At 39.9% G+C, this 23,586-nt stretch overlaps 1 protein-coding gene across 1 annotated transcript in view; it reads left to right on the top strand.

Moving 5' to 3' along the window:
* The window catches only part of BMPR1A (bone morphogenetic protein receptor type 1A), a 72,090-nt gene extending 50,263 nt beyond the window's left edge, over positions 1-21,827 (top strand). Inside the window, exons 4-13 of the mRNA XM_060768983.2 lie at positions 55-217; positions 2,198-2,297; positions 3,713-3,812; positions 5,517-5,610; positions 6,169-6,313; positions 7,367-7,559; positions 8,439-8,736; positions 12,061-12,236; positions 12,848-12,978; positions 15,850-21,827. Coding sequence (XP_060624966.1) covers positions 55-217; positions 2,198-2,297; positions 3,713-3,812; positions 5,517-5,610; positions 6,169-6,313; positions 7,367-7,559; positions 8,439-8,736; positions 12,061-12,236; positions 12,848-12,978; positions 15,850-15,975 — 1,526 coding nt within the window. The 3' untranslated portion in view covers positions 15,976-21,827. The remainder of the gene's footprint in view (positions 1-54; positions 218-2,197; positions 2,298-3,712; positions 3,813-5,516; positions 5,611-6,168; positions 6,314-7,366; positions 7,560-8,438; positions 8,737-12,060; positions 12,237-12,847; positions 12,979-15,849) is intronic.
* Positions 21,828-23,586: the final 1,759 nt, after the last annotated feature.

Genomic DNA, 23,586 nt, shown 5'->3' with positions numbered 1-23,586 from the left:
TTCCTGAACCATTTCTGTAAAACAAAACATTTATATTTTGTTCACATCCTACAGGACAAAATTTGGACAGCATGTTGCATGGGACAGGGATGAAAACAGATCCTGATCAAAAGAAGCAGGAAGACGGTGTAACTCTGGCTCCAGAGGACACCTTGCCTTTTTTACAATGCTACTGCTCAGGGCACTGTCCAGAAGATGCAGTTAATAACACATGCAAGTAAGTATGGCATGCAGACTCCCTCTAGGCAGTGAATGTAATCAAAGTTCTTGTAAGACTAGAGATTTCAAAATCTTTTCTTGGTCCTCCATTTCTCACTTCTTTTCTTCCTCCTCTTTTTATTTCTTGTACATTTAAAGTCAGGAAGAATTACTTTGTATTAGTTTGAAATTGTTCAAACCTTTTAATATGCATCTTAAAATTTGATTGTATTTGACCTTTTTACATAATGCACTTAATATAGTTAAGGAGATTTAATGTGATGAAATCTTAGATCTTAGAACACTGTGTTTTCGAAGATCTAAAATTTTTAAAATTTGAAAAAAAAAATCAGTTCCTGATTTGAAAATGTTATTCCTGTTTAACTGTGCGGTACCTACTTTGAAAGTAGTTGTTATACTCCAGAAACTTGGTTTTTGTGGCTGCCACAAACTATGTTGAATTACTTGAGACTCGATGAGATAATGTATTGAAAAACTGGAGCAAAATGTGCTGCAGGATTTCCCTGAAACACAAGGTGTTTACAGTTTAATCAACTTTTTCCATGTTTTTATGATAGAGCCAATTAGGAAATGACATTTATAACCCAGGAACAAAAAACTGTGTTACATAGTGTAATGTTGCGTTTTATTGCCCTCTGGTGTTCATCTTTATATGTATAATTTCTGCAGTCTTCATTGTTGTGTAGCTGATAAATGTAAATTTACACTGTATTTCTTAATTCCTGGCTAAGGAGAATTTTTAAAATAATATTTAATTTGGGTTCTGTTAAAAGGAGTTCCATTTAACTGATAAACTTTGGACAAGAAAGTGTTTCAGTTTGTGGAAAATAGGCAGTCAATTTTTCCAGAAATAGATTTTTTCGCTAACTCATGACGCGTGCACCCATTATAAAAGAATGAATCTTGATGGAACCTTCATCACGAGCACAGATATTTACATGGAAACCATGGATGTAGGTCTTTTGGAGTGCCTAACATTTTCCTTACTATCAGACAAGTGTAACTATGTGTAATCCCCCATTCCTCTAGAGTAGGGGTTCTCAAACCTTTTCAGCCGCAAAGTTCTTTTTGAAGCAAAAGTTTCTCATGGAACCCAAATAAATGTTTTTATATAATATAATATATAAACATACTGTATAAACATTTTGACCAAGGTAAACTTAACGGCGCTCCATGCAGTCATGCTGGCCACATGACCTTGGAGGTGTCTACGGACAATGCTGGCTCTTCGACTTAGAAATGGAGATGAGCACCACACCCCAGAGTCGGACACGACTGGACTTAATGTCAGGGGACAACCTTTACCTTTACCTAAATTAAAACAGTATTTCAATGGAAAATCCCAGGGACCATCCAGTCCAGCCCACTTCTGTGAAGCAGGAAAAGCACAATCAAAGCACCCCCAACAGATGACCACCCAGATTTTGTAAGAAGAGGAAGAGGATGAGGAGGAAGAAGAAGAAGAAGCAGGGGGAGGGGAGGAGGACAACAACAATAATAGAAACCCATGGGGCAATCCAGTCCAACCCCCTTTTGCCATGCAGGAAGAGCACAATCAAAGCACCCCTGAGCAGTGGGACGGAAATAGGGTTTTGGAAACAAGGAAGGAGAGGGGGAAAAGGATCTTGGTGGCAAGGGAGGTGATGAAAAAGGGCTTTTGAGGGCAAGGAGGTTCAGGGAAAAATGGCTTTGGTGGCAAGGGAGGCAGGAGGAGGGAGGAGGAGTAAGAAAGGGAAGGGAAAGTTTGGAGGGAAAGGATGGAGGAGGAAGAAACCATGGAGCCCCTCAGAATGCTTTGAGGAGGCCCAAGGGCTCTATGGAGCACACTTTGAGAACCGCTGCTCTAGAGGCACAGTGGTATATGCTCTTCGATTGGAGGGAATAATACAAGATTGCATATTCTGTTAAATATAGTTTGCTTGGCTTTATGTAAACACAGCAATGTATAGAAAGGTTGAAATCGGTTTATCTGTTCCAGAACAAATGGACATTGCTTTGCCATCATTGAAGAGGAAAATGGAGAAATTATACTGGCTTCTGGCTGCATGAAATATGAAGGTTCAGACTTCCAGTGCAAGGTATTTCTACTGTCTTAAGAGACTTGGGTGACTGGTTATTAAATTTAGATAATTAAATCTGCATGTCAAGTTTATTATGATACTGATGGGTACCATACTAATTAAACCCAGGGATGTTTAGCAATGTATAGCTGTACTATATATTGACCTAGATAAAGTCAGCAGGTCTGAACTACATTGTATTAAGTAAAATTCTCAAAATTGCTGGGTTGTTGTAGGTTTTTTCGGGCTATATGGCCATGCTCTAGAGGCATTCTCTCCTGACGTTTTGCCTGCATCTATGACAAGCATCCTCAGAGATTGTGAGGTCTCAAAATTGCTGTTCTAAAGAATGCATTGATTTGGAATGGGGGATATAGTGTGGGAATTGGTTTTGATTTAGTTTGAAACCCCGGGGGGAAATAATCCACTTTTAAGTCATTGAACTTTTTTCATTCTAAATTCTTAATTCCTATCTAATAAAGCAGCAATTTATTTAAAATGAAAAATACTGTGAACTCCAATGCCGTTGAATACAAGTCAACAAAAGCACCGTAACCAAAAGAGTAGTTGAGATATTAATACTGCAAAGAAAAAAGCATTGCTTTACATTCATGTAGTTTCTCACAATTGAACTTCATTTCATAATAAGAATTTTAACCAACACCACTACCACCAACCAACAAAGACAAAATTTGGTAGTGATTTTTCTTTTTTTCTTTTTCTAACAGAGTTGATATTATTTCGTTCTGTAGAGTGTTTGGAAGTCTTCTCATACAGTTCAATAAGTATGCACATAGGTCAATCGTATTATCACCATATTATATATGAGAGGCTGACTGAGAGAGAGATGGAAGGAAAAATGTTTTGTTTATGACAGGGACGAAATTGTAGTACCCAGCCTTAGCCACTATATTATGCCAACTCTGTTGACTTGAGATTAGCAATAATCATACCTACAAATAGCAAATTGTTCTCCAAGTGCAAATAGTGGTGCAGGCAAAAGATAACCATCCATATACAGGAGCCCTGGTTGACTATCAAAGTTAGCAGAAGTACAAAAAGGGCAAAGGAAAAACCTCAAATGCTTTACTGGGGATGCAGATAATGAGGAGTGAACCCAGTGGGGAATATCTATGCTCCATGAGTGTGGAATTCAGAACTTGCTGTCAGAACAGTAAATGAAAACCAAGGAGAGGTGAGATTATCCTGCCCAAAGGTGTGGCTACTAGAAACATGAAAAGAGTTTTACTCCAAATTGCAACGGTTTGCTGCAAGTCCCACTTGTGAACTTTCTGTATATTTTATCTAGTCTAATTGTATATGTAGGAAGGGGAAAATTTCTACTTCAGAATTGGCCCTTTCTTTTATCGCTGAGTGTAATTCAGAGACTGTGAAAAATGTGTTTGTGTCTGAAATTTCTTTTTACCCTACAGGACTCACCAAAAGCACAACTACGGAGGACAATTGAATGTTGTCGGACAGATTTCTGTAATCGAGATCTGCAGCCCACCTTGCCTCCCCCTTCTTCTTCCGGTACAGTGCTTGCCAGTATTCCCTCCACACAGTCATGGGCAGGGCTTTTGCACGTACCTTCAGATTCTTACATTTACTTCCCACAAGAACCTATAGTCTAAACCAGGCATGGGCAAACTTGGGCCCTCCATGTGGTTTGGACTTTAACTCCCAGAAATCCCAGCCAGCTTACCCGCTTTTAGGAATTGTGTGAGTTGAAATCCAAAACACACAGAGGTTTGCCCATGCCTGGTCTGAACTATGCTGAGTAACTATGGATCTGTATGATAACCTGCCCAACCACTTCTGATAGAACTTTTGAGCAGCCATAAATACAATACTGAGGATCTGTCATTATTATTATCAATTTAGTCTATTAGTCAGTTGGTTTTATAGGTGTGACAAGACCTCCCTCCTCCACCCTCATTTTTTAAACTGAAACAAACTAACATTATAGATCCTAACATTATCACAGCATTGAGTTGCTCATCCTTTCTCATCTTCTACACTATTAGCCATCTTCTGTTGCCAGTGCTTTCTGTGTTCTACCTAGGAAAAATAGAGCAGCCTCTACACAAGAAAGTGAATGGATACAAATCTGGTATTTGAGGGGACAGTGTACCCCAAAAGTAGTGTTAGGGTGCTCAGAACACATTATTATTTATGTATTTAATGGTTACATTGTCATGCACCTGACCAAAGACAATGTTCTCAGGAAAGTCGTAATTAAGTACAAACAAAATTTAAATCAGACTAAAATACCTTTCAAAAATATCACGCCCTGGTTTTAATGACTAAAGGCTGTTTGGTCCCTGGCAGAAGTTTTGAGATTTTAACTGGAGACTGAAAAAGAAGCAGAAATTCCAGACTACTAGCAGACATGAACAGAGATAATGCCTTCTTATCACACTACATACATCATCAGAAAAGGAAATTTATTACTTTCATACTTTAGAGATAATTAGCAGCCTTCTAGCCTCTATATTAGCTTGCAGATGAAATAATATTTATGCTAAACCAGTCCTTTACAGATTTATGGCTAGCCTAACAGTTGTCCTTTTCTGTATCCTATTTCACTCTGGTCCCACTCTCCCAACTATATAACTGGGCATTTATATTGGAGGCTTGGTCACAGTATTCCATCGTAGTATCTGAAAAAATGAATTGTAATCCAGGAAGATTCCCTGCTGACATCTTAAAGATGCCTCACACTTCCCCTCTTTTTTTTCTTAACGAAACAGACAAGCATGATTGTCAATTTTAAGACAAGATGCAAGATACAGGTGTTTCACCAGCTATATCTTGACATTTTGGCTTAATATTTTTCAGTTGTCATTATATTTAGTTAGAAAAAGCAAAACTAAGCTGGGCAATAGAGGGTTGGTAATGGGCATTCTTGGATATTTTACAACAAAGTCATACTGTGCTTGATTTTTAAAAGTGGATTTTGAAGGCATTTGAATAATATAGAACTGGAAAATCACTTCCTATTACTTGATAATCACAGTTAACAAAAATGTACCACAACTTCAGGGCTTGTTTATACTGCCAGCTTCCATACTTGAGAAATCAACCTGTAGCACTTCCACAAAGTCACTTAAAATGTATCCATTGTACAGTGGCACAGAATTGAAAAGGGTGGGTTCTATTCATTTAATAATAATAATTCCTTGAGAAAAATTTGCCTTTAATTTGATTATGTTGTTATTGTGTGTTTTTATTTAGATGGTTTCTTTGATGGCAGTATACATTGGAGAGTTGTGCTTGTTTCTATGGCAGTCTGTATAATAATTTTGATTGTCTTATTTTGCTGCTACAGGTAAAATATCTTTCTGATTTTTCTATGCTTTTACTTCATAAAATGCTTAAGTTAAGTTAAGGCTTGCCGGAATCTCATATGATGTGATTTGCATCTCTAGGAAAATTGTCATCTATATGAAAGTGCTGTGTTATCTATTTTGTGAACGTATATATTATGTAATACAGATGCACATTGTGTCTTCCTGTTAGTCCCAACTAAAGTAGACCCATTGGAATTCATCTGCATGTTGCCTCATCTTTAGATAATTAATAGAGGAGCCCTTCCTGTGATATGTGTTCACATTTATATATGTGCTGACCTGGCTGAACATGTAGATCCCAGATGATCAAGGCAGAAAATCCCACATTATTTGCTTTGAACTGGAATATATGGCAATGTGGACTCTGATAACCCAGTTCAAAGCAGATGTTATGGGATTTTCTGCTTTGATATTCTGGGATATAGGGCTGTATGGAAGGGCCCTGAGTTTTGTGTAAAATACGTTCCTGTTATGCAAAATGTAATAAAATGTAAAAGTTAATGTGCTTATGAAACAAATGATCTACTCCGTTCCAGGCATTATTGTAAATGGGCAGCAAAAAGACAGTGTTACAATCGTGATCTGGAACAGGATGAAGCCTTTATTCCTGTTGGGGAGTCTCTGAAAGATCTTATTGACCAATCACAGAGTTCTGGCAGTGGTTCAGGACTTCCACTTTTGGTAAGACAGTTTGTGAAAAACAATTCATTAGTTAAAAGGGTTGTTTTTATTTTACACAGTGTACTAGTTAACTATACACCCGATGACCGCTCACACAAAGTAATTTTTAGTATACCCAAAAGGGTTAATTGGAGCTTTCCAGAGGTTGTCCCACTGAAACTCCCAGCATCCCTCACACTTGACTTAGGCTTAAGGAGTTGGCAATGCCAAGAAGTTGTCCACTCCTGAAATATATACACAAACACAGGAGGAAAGTAGTCAGAGCAGTGCAGGAGATAGGGGAGAGACTGAGAATTGTTTAGTTTTCATTAAATTTGTGAGATTTAAACAGATGCCTATCTACCAGAATTTTCAAGTTAATATGAAGGCCAGTGCCATCTTTTAGGAGGGAATACCTTTATAGTGTTTTTACTAGGGGAGGGAGAGGTGAGGAATAGTTTTCTTAGTCAGAGATGGAGATAAGATTCTCACTTCAAATTATGGATATCCAGTGAATTGCCAAATCTGCCTCTGAGCTCTTCCTTAAATAAGTAAGACAGAGCAAATAGGATAGGGGCAAACTTGCATTAGCTAGAACAGTTGGCAGATGGAAAAGAAAGAGGAAAATATGAATGTTTTATCACTTGGCCTATTCTTTTTATTAATTCTTAAGCAGGTTTCCTAGACTTGGACATATAAAGTCCTTAGATGTTGAAAAATGAGAATTATGAATTAGACAATCTAAAGTTATGTAAGTTTCATGTAAGATCTTGCTAATATGTTTCTTGCTTGTGTTGTTCCCAACACATATATGTTTGAAGTATTTGGATTCATCCACTTCCCTTCCAACATAATAAATTCCATTAAATTTATATGGCTAACATATAGTCTGTTAGTCCAATTGATTTAAAGTGACGACATTTGTTCTTAAATGTAAATGCAAAAAAGAAAAGTTCTTTCTGTCTAATTGTTTGAGTTTTGGAGAACAATTGTAGAGATATTATTATATAATATGCAATTTTAAACTATTAATATTATTAGGATTGCTTTAGTAATTTCAGATTGCATCTACAGGTCCAACGGACTATTGCTAAACAGATTCAGATGGTACGACAAGTTGGAAAAGGTCGATATGGTGAAGTCTGGATGGGTAAATGGCGAGGTGAAAAAGTGGCAGTGAAAGTGTTTTTCACCACCGAAGAAGCCAGCTGGTTTCGAGAAACTGAGATTTACCAGACAGTTCTCATGCGTCATGAGAATATACTCGGTATGTAAAAAAGATAATCTTTGAATGGGGATGTGGTATCTGAAGATAGTTTCCTCAAGGCTTGCTAGTTAATGAAAAGCAAAAATCATTCAAAATCTAAAAGGGAATATGATATGATTTGCATTGTGATTGTATTTATATATTACAAGCAGTCCCCAAGTTACAAAAATCCAATTTATAAACAACTCATAGTTAAGAACGGGGGTGAGAGAATAGGAAGTGAGAGAGATACACCCCATAGAAGGGAAATTCAGTCCTGAAAAGAAGTCCAAAGAAAAAAGGTGTCTCAACTGAAGCTTTATCACCAATCCTTATTTCCACAACAAGCCAAATTTTTCTAGGTGTGAGGTAGATAGGCATGTACACATCAAAAATATTGTTACCTGATTATATCTGCCACGATTTGCTTTTCTGTTATGTACCATAACCAAAATAAACGGTTTTATTAAAAAAAAAACAAGCAAAATTTTTCAAAATCCAATTATCACAGGGACAAAAAGCTAGGTGAAATCTTCTAAACTTGGCACAGTCAGCAAAAAATGCACCACCAAAGCTAATATATATATAAACCATATTTACTCAAATGTAATGTGCATCCTTTTGGGCTAAATTTCATGTAATTTCATGTTCGTTTTGTCTCTTTAAAGACCACAGTGACTACACTTAGAATAGTTGTTCCTAGACTGAAGCTCCCAGAGTTCCACACTATTGGCTACATTGGCTGGGATTGCCAAGAATCCCATCCAAAAACATTTTGACGTCTCTGTCCTGAGTTAGAAGGAATCTACCACAGTTCCCTGTTTTGCTTTATTTTCATTTTTAGTTTTTGTTGAATTTTGGGAAATAGACAATGCTAATTATGTTTCTGAATTCCCACAGGCTTTATAGCAGCAGATATTAAAGGCACAGGCTCCTGGACCCATCTATACTTGATTACAGATTATCATGAAAATGGATCATTGTACGACTACCTAAAGTGTACCACTTTGGACACCAGATCTCTACTCAAACTGGCTTATTCTGCCGCATGCGGTCTTTGCCATTTACACACAGAGATATATGGCACACAAGGCAAGCCTGCTATTGCCCACAGAGACCTGAAGAGTAAAAATATCTTGATAAAGAGAAATGGGACCTGCTGTATTGCTGACTTGGGTCTAGCTGTCAAATTTAACAGGTATATGATCTCATCTTGTCTGGCGATACAAAATCCAGTGTTCACATATTCGTGGGATAAGTATTGTGCTCAGATCTGGAAAATGAATTCCTCATTTCGTTGGTTCACAACAAAAGAACAGAAATTTATTTATTTATTTATTTATTTATTATTTGCACTTGTTAACCGCCACTCTCAGCCCGGGGGCGACTCGTGGCGGTGTACAGAACATAGAAAAGACAACAATTTACAGTAGAACAAGACCATAACACAACATATAAAAATCCGCTTCGTCTAGTTTGGGGTCATAGTCAATCTCATAGTCATAGTCCATTCCGGTGGTCATTCCAAAAACATAGCACATTAGTTGAAGGCCTTTTTGAAGAGCCAGGTTTTCAGGCCCTTACGGAAGGCCATGAGGGAAGGCGCCTGTCTGATTTCAGCAGGGAGGGAGTTCCATAGCCGGGGGGCCACCACCGAGAAGGCCCGCTCTCTCGTCCCCGCCAGGCGTGCCTGTGAGGCAGGCGGGACCGAGAGAAGGGCCTCCCCAGATGATCTCAAGGTCCTCGTGGGCTCGTAGGCCGAGATGCGGTTCACAAGGTATTTTGGGCCGGAACCGTTTAGGGCTTTGTAGGATAACACCAGCACCTTAAATTGGGCCCGGTAGCAGATCGGCAGCCAGTGGAGCTGGGACAGCAAGGGCGTTGTGCGCTCCCTGCGTCCCGCTCCGGTTAACAACATGGCTGCCGCGCGCTGGACTAGCTGGAGCTTCCGGGCCGTCTTCAAGGGCAGCCCCACGTAGAGAGCGTTGCAGTAGTCAAGGCGGGATGTGACCAAAGCGTGTACCACCGTGGCCAAGTCAGACTTCCCAAGATACGGGCGCAGCTGGCGCACGAGCCGAAGCTGTGCAAATGCTCCCCTGGTCACCGCTGAAACCTGGGGATCCAGGCTCAACGATGAGTCCAGGGTCACACCCAAGCTGCGAACCTGCGCCTTCAAGGGGAGTGCGACCCCGTCCAGCACAGGCTGTAACCCTATACCCTGCTCGGCCTTGTGACTGACCAGGAGTACCTCTGTCTTGTCTGGATTTAATTTCAGTTTGTTCGCCCTCATCCAGACCGTTACAGCGGCCAGGCACCGGTTTAGGACTTCGACAGCCTCCTTAGTAGCAGGTGGGAAGGAGTGACAGAGTTGGACGTCATCTGCGTACAGGTGACACCGCACCCCGAAACTCCGGATGATCTCACCCAGCGGCTTCATGTAGATGTTAAACAGCATGGGGGACAGTATGGAACCCAGAGGAACACCACAGGTCAAAGGCTGTGGTGTTGAACAGGAGTCCCCCAATAACACCTTCTGGGTACGACCCTCCAGAAATGACTGGAGCCACCGCAAAGCGGTGCCCCCAAGGCCCATCTCTGCAAGGCGTCCCAGAAGAATACCGTGGTCGACGGTATCGAAGGCCGCTGAGAGGTCCAGGAGCACCAACAGGGACACACTCCCCCTGTCTAGCTCCCGGCGGAGATCATCCACTAAGGCGACCAAGACCGTCTCAGTACCATGTCCCGGTCTGAAACCAGACTGCGCCGGATCCAGATAATCCGTGTCTCTCAAGAATACCTGGAGTTGTGAGGCCACCACGCTTTCCATGACTTTGCCCAAAAAGGGAAGATTGGAAACAGGCCGAAAGTTGTCAAATTTAGTGGGGTCCAATGATGGTTTCTTCAACAGCGGCTTTATAATAGCCTGTTTTAGGCTCGCTGGAATCTTGCCTTCCCGAAGGGAGGCATTAACCACCACCGTTACCCACTCAGCCAATCCCCCTCTGGCCTCTTTTAGAAGCCAGGATGGGCAGGGGTCTAGGATGGACGTGGTGGGCCTCATTCCTCCAAGTATCTTGTCCACATCCTCGGGCTTCACAAACTGAAAAGAATCCATCAAAATAGGACAAGCAGGTGCTTGTGTCACATCCACGGAGACTGCATTTAATGTGGCGTCCAGCCCAGAACGGATCAAAGCGACTTTGTCTGCAAAGAACCGAGCAAATGCTTCACAGCGCGTGGCCGAGTTGTCAGGGCTCCCACCTGAGGTAGGGGGAGTTAAAAGACCTCTGACAATCCGAAACAACTCCGCTGGACGGTTTTTTGCAGACGCAATAGTGGCCGCAAAGAAAGTTTTCTTTGCGGCCTTTATTGCCACGGCATATGCCCTTAGAAAGGACACAAACCGTGCTCGATTTGGCTCGCTTGGGTCCGAGCGCCACACGCTCTCCAGTTCCCTCTTCCTTCGCTTCATCGCTGCCAGCTCCTCAGTGAACCAAGGAGCTGGTTTAGCTCGGTTACTTGAGAGGGGACGTTCCGGAGCGATCCTGTCAATTGCCCTGGTCATCTCCCCATTCCAGAGAGCGACCAAGGCCTCGACATGGTCACCTACCGAGGTAGCGGGGAAGTCCCCAAGAGCCATCAGGAATCCATTCGGATCCATAAGCCTCCTGGGGCGGACCATCTTAATGGGTCCTCCACCTTTGCGGAGGTTAGGGGGCGCAGTGAGCCTAAATCTGATCAGGAAGTGGTCGGTCCATGGCAACGGAGAGATGGACAACTCCTCCACACCGCCACCCTGCTCCCATCCCTGGCAGAAAACCAAGTCCAATGTGTGTCCAGCACAGTGGGTGGGGCCAGTTATTTGTTGGGACAGCCCCATGGTTGCCATGGCAGACATGAAGTCCTGAGCTGCTCCTGTGAGGGTTGCCTCGGCATGGATGTTGAAGTCCCCCAGCACAAGGAGCCGTTGGGACTCCACCACCAGGCTCGAGACCACCCCCGCTAGCTCAGGCAGGGAAATGTTGTTTAAAATTAATGTCCCTGACAAAGTAAACATTTTCTTTGCTGAATGTACTTTGGAAAGAATAAATGAGACTAATATATCTTCCAAATGTTCTTGAACAAGAGATAGAGGACTGTCACACATTTAAAAAAAGTTTCTTTATTTTCAAATAAGCGAAGGACAAATGTTGCAGTTCAGTATTTTGATCTTTGTCCAATTAAAATATTTTAATTGCAACGAAGACACCCTTTAGGTCCTTCAGAACATGTAATATTTTTTAAACTGAACTAGATTGAACTTTATAAATGGCATAGTGACTCCCTTATTTAGTCTGATGAATGGCTGTACAAACAATTTGCCAGCACAAGGTTCTTAAAACTGTTATTTATTATAGATCTGTTTGATGTGCTGATTTTTATTTTATAATTGAGGAAAAGATGGTAATATTGGTGTCTTAACTGCTTCTTTATACATCCTATTTTATGTTGCTTCAACAACATGATTTTTATGTTACTATAGTGATACAAATGAAGTTGATGTCCCTTTGAATACAAGAGTGGGAACAAAGCGTTACATGGCACCAGAGGTCCTAGATGAAACTCTGAATAAAAACCATTTCCAGCCATACATCATGGCTGACATCTATAGCTTTGGCTTGATACTTTGGGAAATGGCTCGGCGTTGTGTCACAGGAGGTAAGACAAACACATGCCTAAAATGGATGAGGTATCATGTATGCAGCGTGTGTATTCTAAGCCAGTTCACTTGGCATGCTGGAAGAAAGACTAAAGAGTTCACATATTCAGACTGCATCTTTTTCTTCAGTTCTGTATCTGTTTCCTTAGTTTGTACAACTTTTTATGATAGACTAAGTTGATAAATTGTTAACTGCACTAGTTGGGTAGTGTATGATGTATCATATATACTTGTGTATGTGACAACCTCATGTATAAGTCAGGTTTTGAGGCCAGAATTATAGATGTTGATATAATCTGTGGATAAGGTGAGGGCTATTCCACAGAGAGGGGAAAGCACCAGCGTTGCCTCAGGGGGGCAGCAGTGTTCATGTTTTCTTTCCATTTCTTCTCTTTTATTTTTAAAATCTTCTTGTTATACATGTTTCAGCCCCTCTATATGGTGTGCTGAGCTCCTTGTGAAACTAAAGAACAATGCAGTAGGAAAATGGGGGGCATCTAAGGCTATCAGGGACCTGAGTAAGAAGAAGGTTCAGTGTTAGTCCTGTCAAGACCTCAAAGTGCATGTCCTTCCAGTTTTCATAGCAGAATTAAATTTCTGCCACTTTCAGGAATTGTTGAAGACTATCAACTCCCCTACTATGATATGGTGCCAAATGATCCTTCATATGAAGATATGAGGGAGGTGGTGTGTGTTAAGCACCTGCGCCCAGTAGTATCGAATAGATGGAACAGTGATGAGGTAAGCCTCTTTGATGAAATTAAATATGATAAAAATTCTTGTTGTTTCTAATTATGGGATGAAATGGTAACCTCGTCTGTGAAGCCTTCATGGCTTCCACATGACCCTCCATCTTTGGCCTCATCGGCACATTGTGCTTTTCCCCTCTGCTTGTCACTTAAATCCTAACCAAAATAATAATTTAATACAAGTCAGACAATAAATTCTGTGAAAAAGTTCCAAACATGAATTGTGTGAATTAAGAAAATCAGTACCCTAAAACATTAATTATTTCTAGTTTGCATAATCCTAGTTACAGAATTAGATATGGTTTTAGGTTTTGGGATTGACTGATACTGAGATTTGCTAGGGAGCCAGTATATTGTTGTGGAATATAGAAGAAGGCAAATGCAAATCACCGTTAAACAAATCTTGCTAGGAAAACCCTGTCACCAATAATATTTATTTATTTATTTATTTATTTGTCGTGTCAGGACAACCAGTCAAATTATATTACATTTCTAACAGAACAAAGCAAACAGACAGACAAAATACAAAATTTGTGAGTTTGGTAGTTGATTAAATGTCCTTTGACCAGTATTATTATTGGTCAAAGGACCAATAATAATACTACTAATAATAATAAAAAACAGTTCCTGGCAAAAATTGAGAACAAAATTAACAAGGAAAAACATGGATGTGACTCACAGATGGAACTTTGAAAAAAGGAGACAGAGGGACTGATTTTTGCAGTCCAAGAACAAGCTATTAGAACTAATGCCATCAAAGCTAGAAAAGTCGACAACAGATTCCAAATGTAGACTTCACAAGGAAGCAGATGAAATGATGGATCACATACTCAGCTGCTGCAAGAAGATCACGCAGACAGACTGTAAGCAGAGCTCAGATAATTCATTGGAACTTGTGCCACAAATACCATCTGTCTGGGACAAAGAACTGGTGGGATCACAAGCCTGAAAAGGTTATGGAAAATGAACACATCAAACTACTGTAGGACTTCCTAATTCAGTGTTGGAGCCCAGTATTCCTGACCTCACATGAGGGGGGGGGGGGGGAAGTATGGATTGTCGATGTTGGAATCCCAGGTGACATCAGACTTGATGAGAAGCAACTGGAAAAGCTTACACGATACAAAGATTTAAAGTATGGATTGTCGATGTTGGAATCCCAGGTGACATCAGACTTGATGAGAAGCAACTGGAAAAGCTTACACGAATCAAAGATTTAAACTGCAAAGATTCTGGCACAAGCCAGGAAAGGTGGTCCCAATTGTGATCGGCACACTGGGTGCAGTGCCTAAAACCCTTGGCCTGCACTTAAAAACAACTGGCACTGACAAAATTACTATCTGTTAGCTGCAAAAAGCCACCCTACACAGATCTGCACACATTATTTGCTGATACATCACGCAGTCCTAGACAGTTGGGAAGTGCCCGACGTGTGATCAAATACAAAAGCCAGCATAGCTATCTTGTTTTCTGTGTACTAATCTTGTTATGCATCTAATAGTAATAATAATAGTAGTAATAATAATAACTTTATTTATAATCTGCCCTATCTCCCCAAGGGGAATCAGAAACTATTTGAAGGCACGCAACAAGAAATTGAGATTTCAAGTCATTCTCAGCAGTCATTAAAGTTAATTTGAAGGACATTTTTTTCTTTACCACACTGTAAAATTCTTCAATTAATTACTTGGATTTATAGCCAAGAATAGAAAATAGTTTATACGCAGTTATATGTTCTATCTTATTATTTTTCATCTTTACAATATTTCAGCATTTTAATTGATGCCTTTTTACACTGCCTTCAGGCCTGTTGATATAAGTAGGGATATTATTACTATTATTATAATTTTACTGACACAAAACCACAGTATGTCACATCTAACAAGATATATATGCTGTATTTCGTATCACAAAATCACAAGTCGAACACTTCCCAAGCGTCTAGGACTGTGATGTATTTTCAAATGCTGCACGCAGATCCAAGTAAGGTGGCCTTTTGCAGTTGAGAGATCATGATTTTGTTGATGTTTATTGTTTTCAAATGCTGGCTGAGATCTTTTGGCACGGCACCCAGTGCGCCAATGACCACTGGGACCACCTGTACTGGTTTATGCCAGAGCCTTTGCAGTTCGATTTTGAGGTCTTGATAGGAGCTGAGTTTTTCCTGTTGTTTTTCCTCAATGCGACTGTCACCTAGTATGGCGACATCAATAATCTAGACTTTTTTCTTTTCCACAATCATGTTGTCTGGTGTATTGTGTTCCAAAACTTTGTCAATCTGGATTTGAAAGTCCCACAATATTTTTGCATGTTCATTTTCCACGACCTTTGCGGGTTTATGATCCCACCAATTCTTTACTGCTGGCAGGTGGTACTTGTAACACTATTATTATTATTATTATTATTATTATTATTATTATTATTTTATTACCCGCCTCTCCTTATGGCATAACATGGCTAAAATACATCCATAAAAGCACATATGGAAACATACTCATATTAAAATGCATGAAACAAAAGTTAAAACACAGTAAACATAAAATGTGAAAGTCATAGACAGATTAGGCCTGCCAGAAGATCTCGGCCTTCAGTTGTGTTTTAAATTCCAATATCTCATTTAACTGTCAAAGCTCTTCTGGAAGATCATTCCACAGTCTTGGAGCGGCCGATTAAAAGGTCCTCTGGGTGACAGTCACCAGTCAAGTTCTGGCTGGTTGGAGTAAGCATCCACCAGAGGACCTCATATGTTAAGCATAATCAACCCTGTGTATTTTATTAGTACTTAACTATAAAAGCTGCATGTTTTTTCTCATTCGTATTGTTATTTTTTTACACAACAATTTCTTTGTGATTACTTTTTCAGTGCTTAAGAGCAATATTGAAATTAATGTGTGAATGCTGGGCCCACAATCCTGCCTCCAGACTTACTGCGTTGAGGATTAAGAAGACCCTTGGCAAGATGGTAGAATCACAAGATGTTAAAATTTGACAAAGAAAGGTCACTGAAGAGTGAGCTTTGGACTCCTAGAGCTGTTCACTCAAGCAGATATGTAGGTCTGGTGGAACGGAATGGAGTGGAGTAGCAGCTGAGTTTTAGCCCACTTCCTCGCCACTTTTACAGGCTGCTAATATTAAGTCTTTCAGTACTTTGTAAGATATGGTATCTGTGTACACTATAATGGTACACATGTTGATAGCCTCATTTTACTTCTTGATTTGAGCTGCATTGAGATTTTAATCATACTTTCAAACACTTCTGGAGTGCCGAATTGCATATTCAGATTATAATGCTTTCTGTGAAAGCCTTAAGTTAAAGAAATTCAACTGCAGTGGAGAAAAATAAGCTTTTTTTGCCTTCTACCTGATGATACCTTACCAAGTCTTGATGGAGTAGCCTATGGTTATGAGCCTGGGGTATTGCATAATTGAAAATCCCTCATACCCTTCATGGTTTTGTGTGTTGTGTGTGTGCGTGTTTACACATGCGCCAAAATTGTTCTCCTGCCATTGGGAATACTAAAGAAGCCATTTAATTTTTGTGCAAAGCTGTCATTTTATTCTGTAATGCCTTGGCCCTGAAGACTGTTTTCAAAGAAAATTTTCAAAGAACATTGAGTTCTTATGTTCTTTTATGCTGTGTGGAGGAAATGTATGTTTCATGACCAAATTCCAAAACTTCTTCTGTAAGCCTATGCAGTAGGTCACCTTCAAGTCTGTGAAGAAGAGGTGATAACATACACCCTATGAACTTCCGAAGACTGAGCACACAACATGGAACAACTGAACATCTTTGATAATTTAAGTGCCTGTAATCTTGTACTGTAAACTGTATCTTAGCTAGCTTTAAAAAGGGAAGTTATTTATATAGTGTTTAATGTACTTTTAATTGCTACATACCTGCTCTTTTGTAAATGTGTAAACATACGATACCAGATCTGAAAAGAACCTAAGAAGTAGTTTTGTTGACATTGGATGAGATGCACACTTGCTGAATGTGACATGCAAAATTGTTGGATAGTCTGTCAAAGTATGTGCATGGATACTACAGAGATATTTAAATTTTCCATTTACAGGCCTTCAGTAAGAAATGTAATCCAATAATAGTGCGACTTGAAACAACAATCAGATGTGTGGGTCTAGTTTTTAAGAAAATGTTCTATAGGTTGCAAATGGTAAATGGTCAGGCAATATATTACAGTATTTGTTTTTAATTTATATCGGTGTACAAATTTTATTTAACGTTTCCTTAAGTCATTGCTTTTTCAGTGATGCCTTTTAAGTATTAATACATCTCCAGCTGAAACGTTCATGAGTGCATAAGCTATGTTTTAATTTATTTTGGTGGAGAATATTGTGCCACAGATCATGTTAAAAGTTTTTCATTTATCCGTCCATTGCTAGGAAGTTGATCAGGCTGATTATACGTATGAGACCTATCTCTTACTTTGCTTTGCACAGGTTACTGGTAAAGATTTGACTAAATCACCAAATTATGGCTTTGAACCATTAGCTTCCTCCTTTGTGCTTTCGCAGCCTCTTTTTCCACCATTTGCCAGCATTCATGTCAACGTTTTGAAGTTGATTACGGACCCCTTACATGCCGTAAAGTATTTTAAACAGAATGTTTTAAAATGCACTCAGGCCTGATGGAGCACAAGCCAGACGTGTTTTGCCTCACTGTTACTCTTCAAGGCTGAGTACATAGCCAAAAACACTACTCAGTTCATGGATCTGTGCAGCTCCATGGTGACTTTCCAGGAAGGAAAGAAACAGTTGTAATCAATAGACATAAACGTATTGCTGGTCCCTGGCACATTTAGGAAAAAATCCTGCTGGTCCCCTGCGTCAGATAATGTAAGAAGCACTGCACTAGGACACACTTCATTCCCTAGTATGACTCAGTATTTCCAGGCAAAAGCAGTAGTAAAGGGGAAGCATTCTCCTGGGACTGTCTCCATTTACTGGTGGTCTTGAAAAACCTACCATTATGAGCTCATAAAGAAGCTTGGTTTCTTGAATTAAGACAGTAGTATGGGGGCTAAGAACTTTTCATTTTCACCTATTTGTATGAGTTTTCAGAGAAATTTTGGTGGAATATTTTCCCCCATCTTCTAAAATAAAATACAGGTCCTGTGTTCTTTTTTAAAAGAGCCATGTAGGTTGTGTGGTTTTACAAGTAATTCATTATGTGCTGAAACTTTTTTTAAAATGTTGGATTGAGACTTCAGAATAAAATGTACCTGGTTGCCAATACTATATCAGAGCCATTAGCCATAGAGTCCATAGACATTGCACTTTCTACCATGCCAACAATCTATTGCATGTATTGTCGAAGGCTTTCATGGCCGGAATCACTGGGTTGTTGTAGGTTTGTTCGGGCTATATGGCCATGGTCTAGAGGCATTCTCTCCTGACGTTTCGCCTGCATCTATGGCAATCTATTGCATCTCCTCAGTATTTTCTTGGGGCACTTTAATATACAGTATAGTTAGTGGCTCTTATTTCAGAATGCATTGCATTCTGTATAAAGGCAACCCATCTCTGGCAGTTTCCTTCTTTACTGGAGGCACCAGATTCTTCAACTCTATCCTTTTAAAAAACGTGAATACTGTCTAGCAAGAGTCTTTCTCACTCTTGCTGCTAAATTGTTGCCCCTGGTTTCATCGTGGCAGCAAGAGTCAAAATTCATTTACTAAAGTTGAGCTGAATATTCCCTCTTTCATTAATATTAACTCCAATCCTCCCCTCTCCCCACATTTTTGCATGCTGCTCTGGCCAAGGAATTATGGAGAAAAGCTTTTATTCTGTCTAATTCATGCTACTAATCTTTCAGGTTTCAGTTTGTCATATCTCACACTTCCCTTTTAGTTTCTTAGGCCCATTTATGAATACAAGCAACTTATATGCCTTTTCTGGAGTAGGTAATAAAACATCCCTGTAGGTTATTCAGATTTCTTGTATCTTACTAGCAATAGAGTAAGAAACCCAAAATTTTGCATTCATTTGCAGGTAATATAGAGAACTATTTTACCACGTATCTGCACCTGATGTGGGGTACACTTATAACTTGATATAGATATGGTACAGATGGACAAGCTGCACAGTAAAGCTGTTGTGTCACATTATTTCACCGTCTCTGCCAAATCCTCATAAAGCATGGAGGAACATGGAGACAGATCATGAATTGGAAGCTAGGTAACACAGCAAACCTTATAAATCAAAGGTGTAGTTATCCAGAGACATTTTGAACCAGAGAAACAATTGCAATTAGATAGTAAAACATGAAATGTGGCAAAATGGAATTATCCAATTTTCAACATATTTTCCATGTTTTTCCCCATCAAATTGCCTTATTTTTAAAACCCACAAAATTCTGGTCTCATTTTTTTCCTCAGATTGTGTGACTTTATGTACAAATGAATCATTTTTATCAGATTGCCTTTGAGACATGTGTCCCACCTTTTTAGAAGTCTATACTTCCTAATGTCTTCCATTGTGTACTGCACAGAGTGTTTCATGAACTGCAAACTTGTGCCTTGAAGTTATGCTTTTAACAAAACCATCTTAAAAAAGAGTTTGTATCTTGAAGCTTTGAGATTAATGAAAGTTAAATGAATATGTTTCTGTGGTAACCTTATTTGTTCTGGGGTACAGTTGTCAAATGTCTCTTTTTTGTGAGGGACCTCTCCAATTTCCAAAGATGTACCACATTTGCAAGGCTGAAAGAAGCAGGTGAAACTACACTTTACACAAAGAGAACTTGGTCAGTGGAATTACAAATTGGTAGGTCTGATGGCGGTTTGCTCAGTTGTCCCATATATCAGTGGTGGGGTTGCAGAATTGATTCAAATACTAAATGTATTTTAGAATAATCAATACAGATTTTTTTCTTTGCAGTTCTCTTTGCTTATCCTGAACTGTTCCTAAAACTCAAGCCAAGTTCTTGCATCATTAGAGCTGAGGTGATGGTGCTCCATTACTGTATTATTTTGCTGGTGCCACACTCTTAAAGGCCTGCCTCTTAAGCCAGGCAGTGTCCCAAACAAAGATTCACCAGGATGATGGGAAATGATGGTTTCAACAGTCTCCTGGTTTCAGGGCATGCTGAGACAGGCAGCTGGAAAGATCCCTTGGGGTCCTGCCACAGCTATAGGTCTCAGCGCACCTCATGACTGGGAAAGCACTGCAATTCCAACATCCCAATGTGCATTACCTGAAAATCCCTCCAGGTAGGATATGGCCTGGCTGAAGAGGTACAATTGTGAGGTCATTAATGACCAGGAATGAATGATAAAAACTGAATACCCAGAATTACAAAATTGTAAATCTAGTTTACAGTCTCATAAATATTGAGTGCAATGTCAACTTCAATGTAGTAATCAAATTTCTAATTAAACTGAATTATCTCTATTGTGCAAGGTTAGCCATTGTCATGTTGACTAACCTACAAATCAGCGGCCAAGAACTAGAGATGTGCATATTTGTTTTTACTTTTTGCTTATTTGTTTTTAGTATGCTCCAGTTTCTAGCTATGCAAAAAGAGTTTTGATCTTACTTATGCCATAACAAATCAACATAATAGATTCACGTGCCATGGAAAACCTCTATAAATTTCCGAGTAGTGGGTTTCACCTGCTTCTTTGTGTTACAGGTTTGTACTGCAAGTATTAGCTTCATTGTGAACCCTTTCAATACAGATTTGCTTGCCATTTCTGTTTGGTAAATGCTTTTTTGGGATTCTCTTCTCCAATCAGGCCAAGCTCTAACCTATATATTGATTAGTCCATCATGCTTCCAAATACATTGATGATAGGAAACCTATTTCTTCCTGCATTCATGAGTAAACAAAGTGAAAGAAAAAGTAGAGATTCTAAGTCCGTGGGTTGTTGTAGGTTTTTCCGGGCTATATGGCCATGTTCTAGAGGCATTTTCTCCTGACGTTTCACCTGCATCTGTGGCAAGCATCCTCAGAGGTAGTGAGGTCTGTTGGAAGTAGGAAAATGGGTTTATATATCTGTGGAATGACCAGGGTGGGACAAAGGACTTTTGTCTGCTGGAGCTAGGTGATTCTAAGTCCCTTTGCTATATCATTTTACCCACAATGTGCAAATTAAGTATCCCATCTTTTGCCCGGTTGACTAAGAGAGGAATCTCAATTTGAATTGTGTTCAACAAAATGTTAGTTTATTTGATTTTTTTTCTAGTATGCAACAGTAATTAATAGTAACAATAGCCCAAGAGCATAATGTATCTTTTCAGAACTCACTGTAGCAGAATGGACGAACTCATTAAAAAGTATAGGAGCTAGTCAGAAGTAACCTCAGCAAAAAGAATGGAAAGTTATCTTGATAGCCATGTTCCTAAGCAACCTTTACTCATTTCAAGCTTGCCTCAAGTTTCCTACCATGTTTTCAAAACTATAAGCTTCTATAAAATATGAAATGAACGATACTTTTCACCAAAGTCATCTCACCGAATAAGTTGCCTTGTCCTATAGTACCTCTAAATGCAATGTAGAAGTCCACAAATTGTATCATGTTCTGTGCTCTGACCTACCTGTGCTCAATATAAAATGTACAATATTGTATACAGAGAGAATAATGTAGCTGACCTATAGAAAATGTAAATAAAAAAGAGAGGGTGATGAAATGAGCAAAATGATTATACTCTTTGTGTTACATATGCCAGAAGTGTAGAATGTTTTAAAATGCAACAGACTAAATGTCTTTTTGTACAGTATCTGATTTAAAACGTGCCTTAAGTTTACCATGAATTGCTTTGTTCTGTACACAACTTTATGTCAATGTATCATTTTTAAGTAAATAACCTTATTTTAGTAAACATCAGTAATATATTTGTTTTCATATTTGTCCTGAAAGCATCTACAGTCATAGCATTATGTTTTGTGTTTAAAATTGTTGAAAATAGTATCAGGTACAAAAGAAGATTCCAGGCTCATCCATTACAAAAGATGCAAACCATATTTGTAAAAACACACACACTTTTTTTTACAATGTGCCTAAACAGTCCACTTGTCAGTCTCACGTGACCTCTGGGTCTTCTTAAATATGGATGTCTAATGGCTTTTTAATTTGAACTTGGCTATGGAGAGGAGAGCATCATGTGAGAAGAAAATCTTTGCCCATTTATGCATCCTGGTGGTGAGATATGCATAGAATCATAGAGTTGGAAGAAATCTCATGGGCCATCCAGTCCAACTCCCTGCCAAGAAGCAGGAAAATTGCATTCAAAGCACCTCTGACAGATGGCCATCCAGCCTCTGTTTAAAAGCTTCTGAAGAAACAGCCTCCACCACACTCCGGGGGAGAGACTTCCACTGCCAAACAGTTTTCACCATCAGGAAGTTCTTCCTAATGTTCAGATGAAATCTCCTTTCTTGTAGTTTGAAGCCATTGTTCCATGTCTTAGTCTCCAAGGCAGCAGAAAACAAGCTTGCTCCCTCCTCCCTGTGGCTTCCTCTCACATATTTATACATGGCTATCATATCTCCTCTTAGCCTTCTCTTCTTCAGGCTAAACATGCCCAGCTCTTTAAGCCGCTCCTCACAGGGCTTGTTCTCCAGACCCTTGATCATTTTAGTTGCCCTCCTTTGGACACATTCCAGCTTGTCAACATCTCCCTTCAGTTGTGGTGCCCAGAATTGGTATTGGTATAGGTAACTAGGTATATAGTGTTCCATCGCTACTTTGCGGTTTGCTTATTGCGGACTCGCTGTTTCACGGGGAGCGGTGAGGGAAAACTGTATAGCTGCAGCCTGACAAGGAAGGGGCCTCTGAGGCAGGGAACAGCTGAGGCGTCGAGGAGGAGGGCCTTGGCGGCAGTGTCCTCTTCCTTGTTGCTGCTTCTCAATCCTTCCTCGCCACGCTGGCCGTCAGGCATGGGCACCCAGCCTGGTGAGGAAAGGGCCTCCGAGGTGGCAAGGAGGAGGCCACCACGAAGTAGGGATATTCTACCCACTCAAATGGGCAGAGTATCCCATCTTTAAAGGCCAGTTTACATTCCTCATTGCATAATGGGATAGAAACCCTTTATGGCAGATATTCCATCTGGTGCGTAATACCTTTTTTGCAGACTGATGGTATAGTAAATTACTGTAAAACTTAATAACTGTGAGGTAGAAAGGAAGATCCTATTTTTTAATCCAAGGTAGGAAGGTAGAATTTAGTTTACACTTTGCAAGCATAGTGTCAGATATTTATTTATTTATTGTCGTGTCAGGAGTGACTCCTGGTGTGAGAGAATTGGCCATCTGCAAGGACGTTGCCCAGGGGACGCCTGGATGATTTGATGTTTGTATCATCCTTGTGGGAGACTTCTCATGTCCCCGCATGAGGAGCTGGAGCTGATAGAGGGAGCTCATCCGCCTCTCCCGGATTCGAATCTGCGACCTGTCGGTCTTCAGTCCTGCCGGCACAGGGGTTTAACCCACTGCGCCACCGAGGGCTCCAGATGTTGGCCAGTGTGTACAAACCACTGTAATTTGCTATTTCACATATAAATAGAAGACCACTGAATCAGAGGAACCCAAATAATACATATAAGTCTTAAGTAGCTTTTATAAAAACTGAAACTAAAATAG

Source organism: Anolis sagrei, chromosome 3 (genome assembly GCF_037176765.1).
Source record: "Anolis sagrei isolate rAnoSag1 chromosome 3, rAnoSag1.mat, whole genome shotgun sequence".
NCBI lineage: Eukaryota > Metazoa > Chordata > Lepidosauria > Squamata > Dactyloidae > Anolis > Anolis sagrei.
Note: the sequence above shows the minus strand (reverse complement) of the source record. Positions and strands in the feature narration are given on the sequence as shown.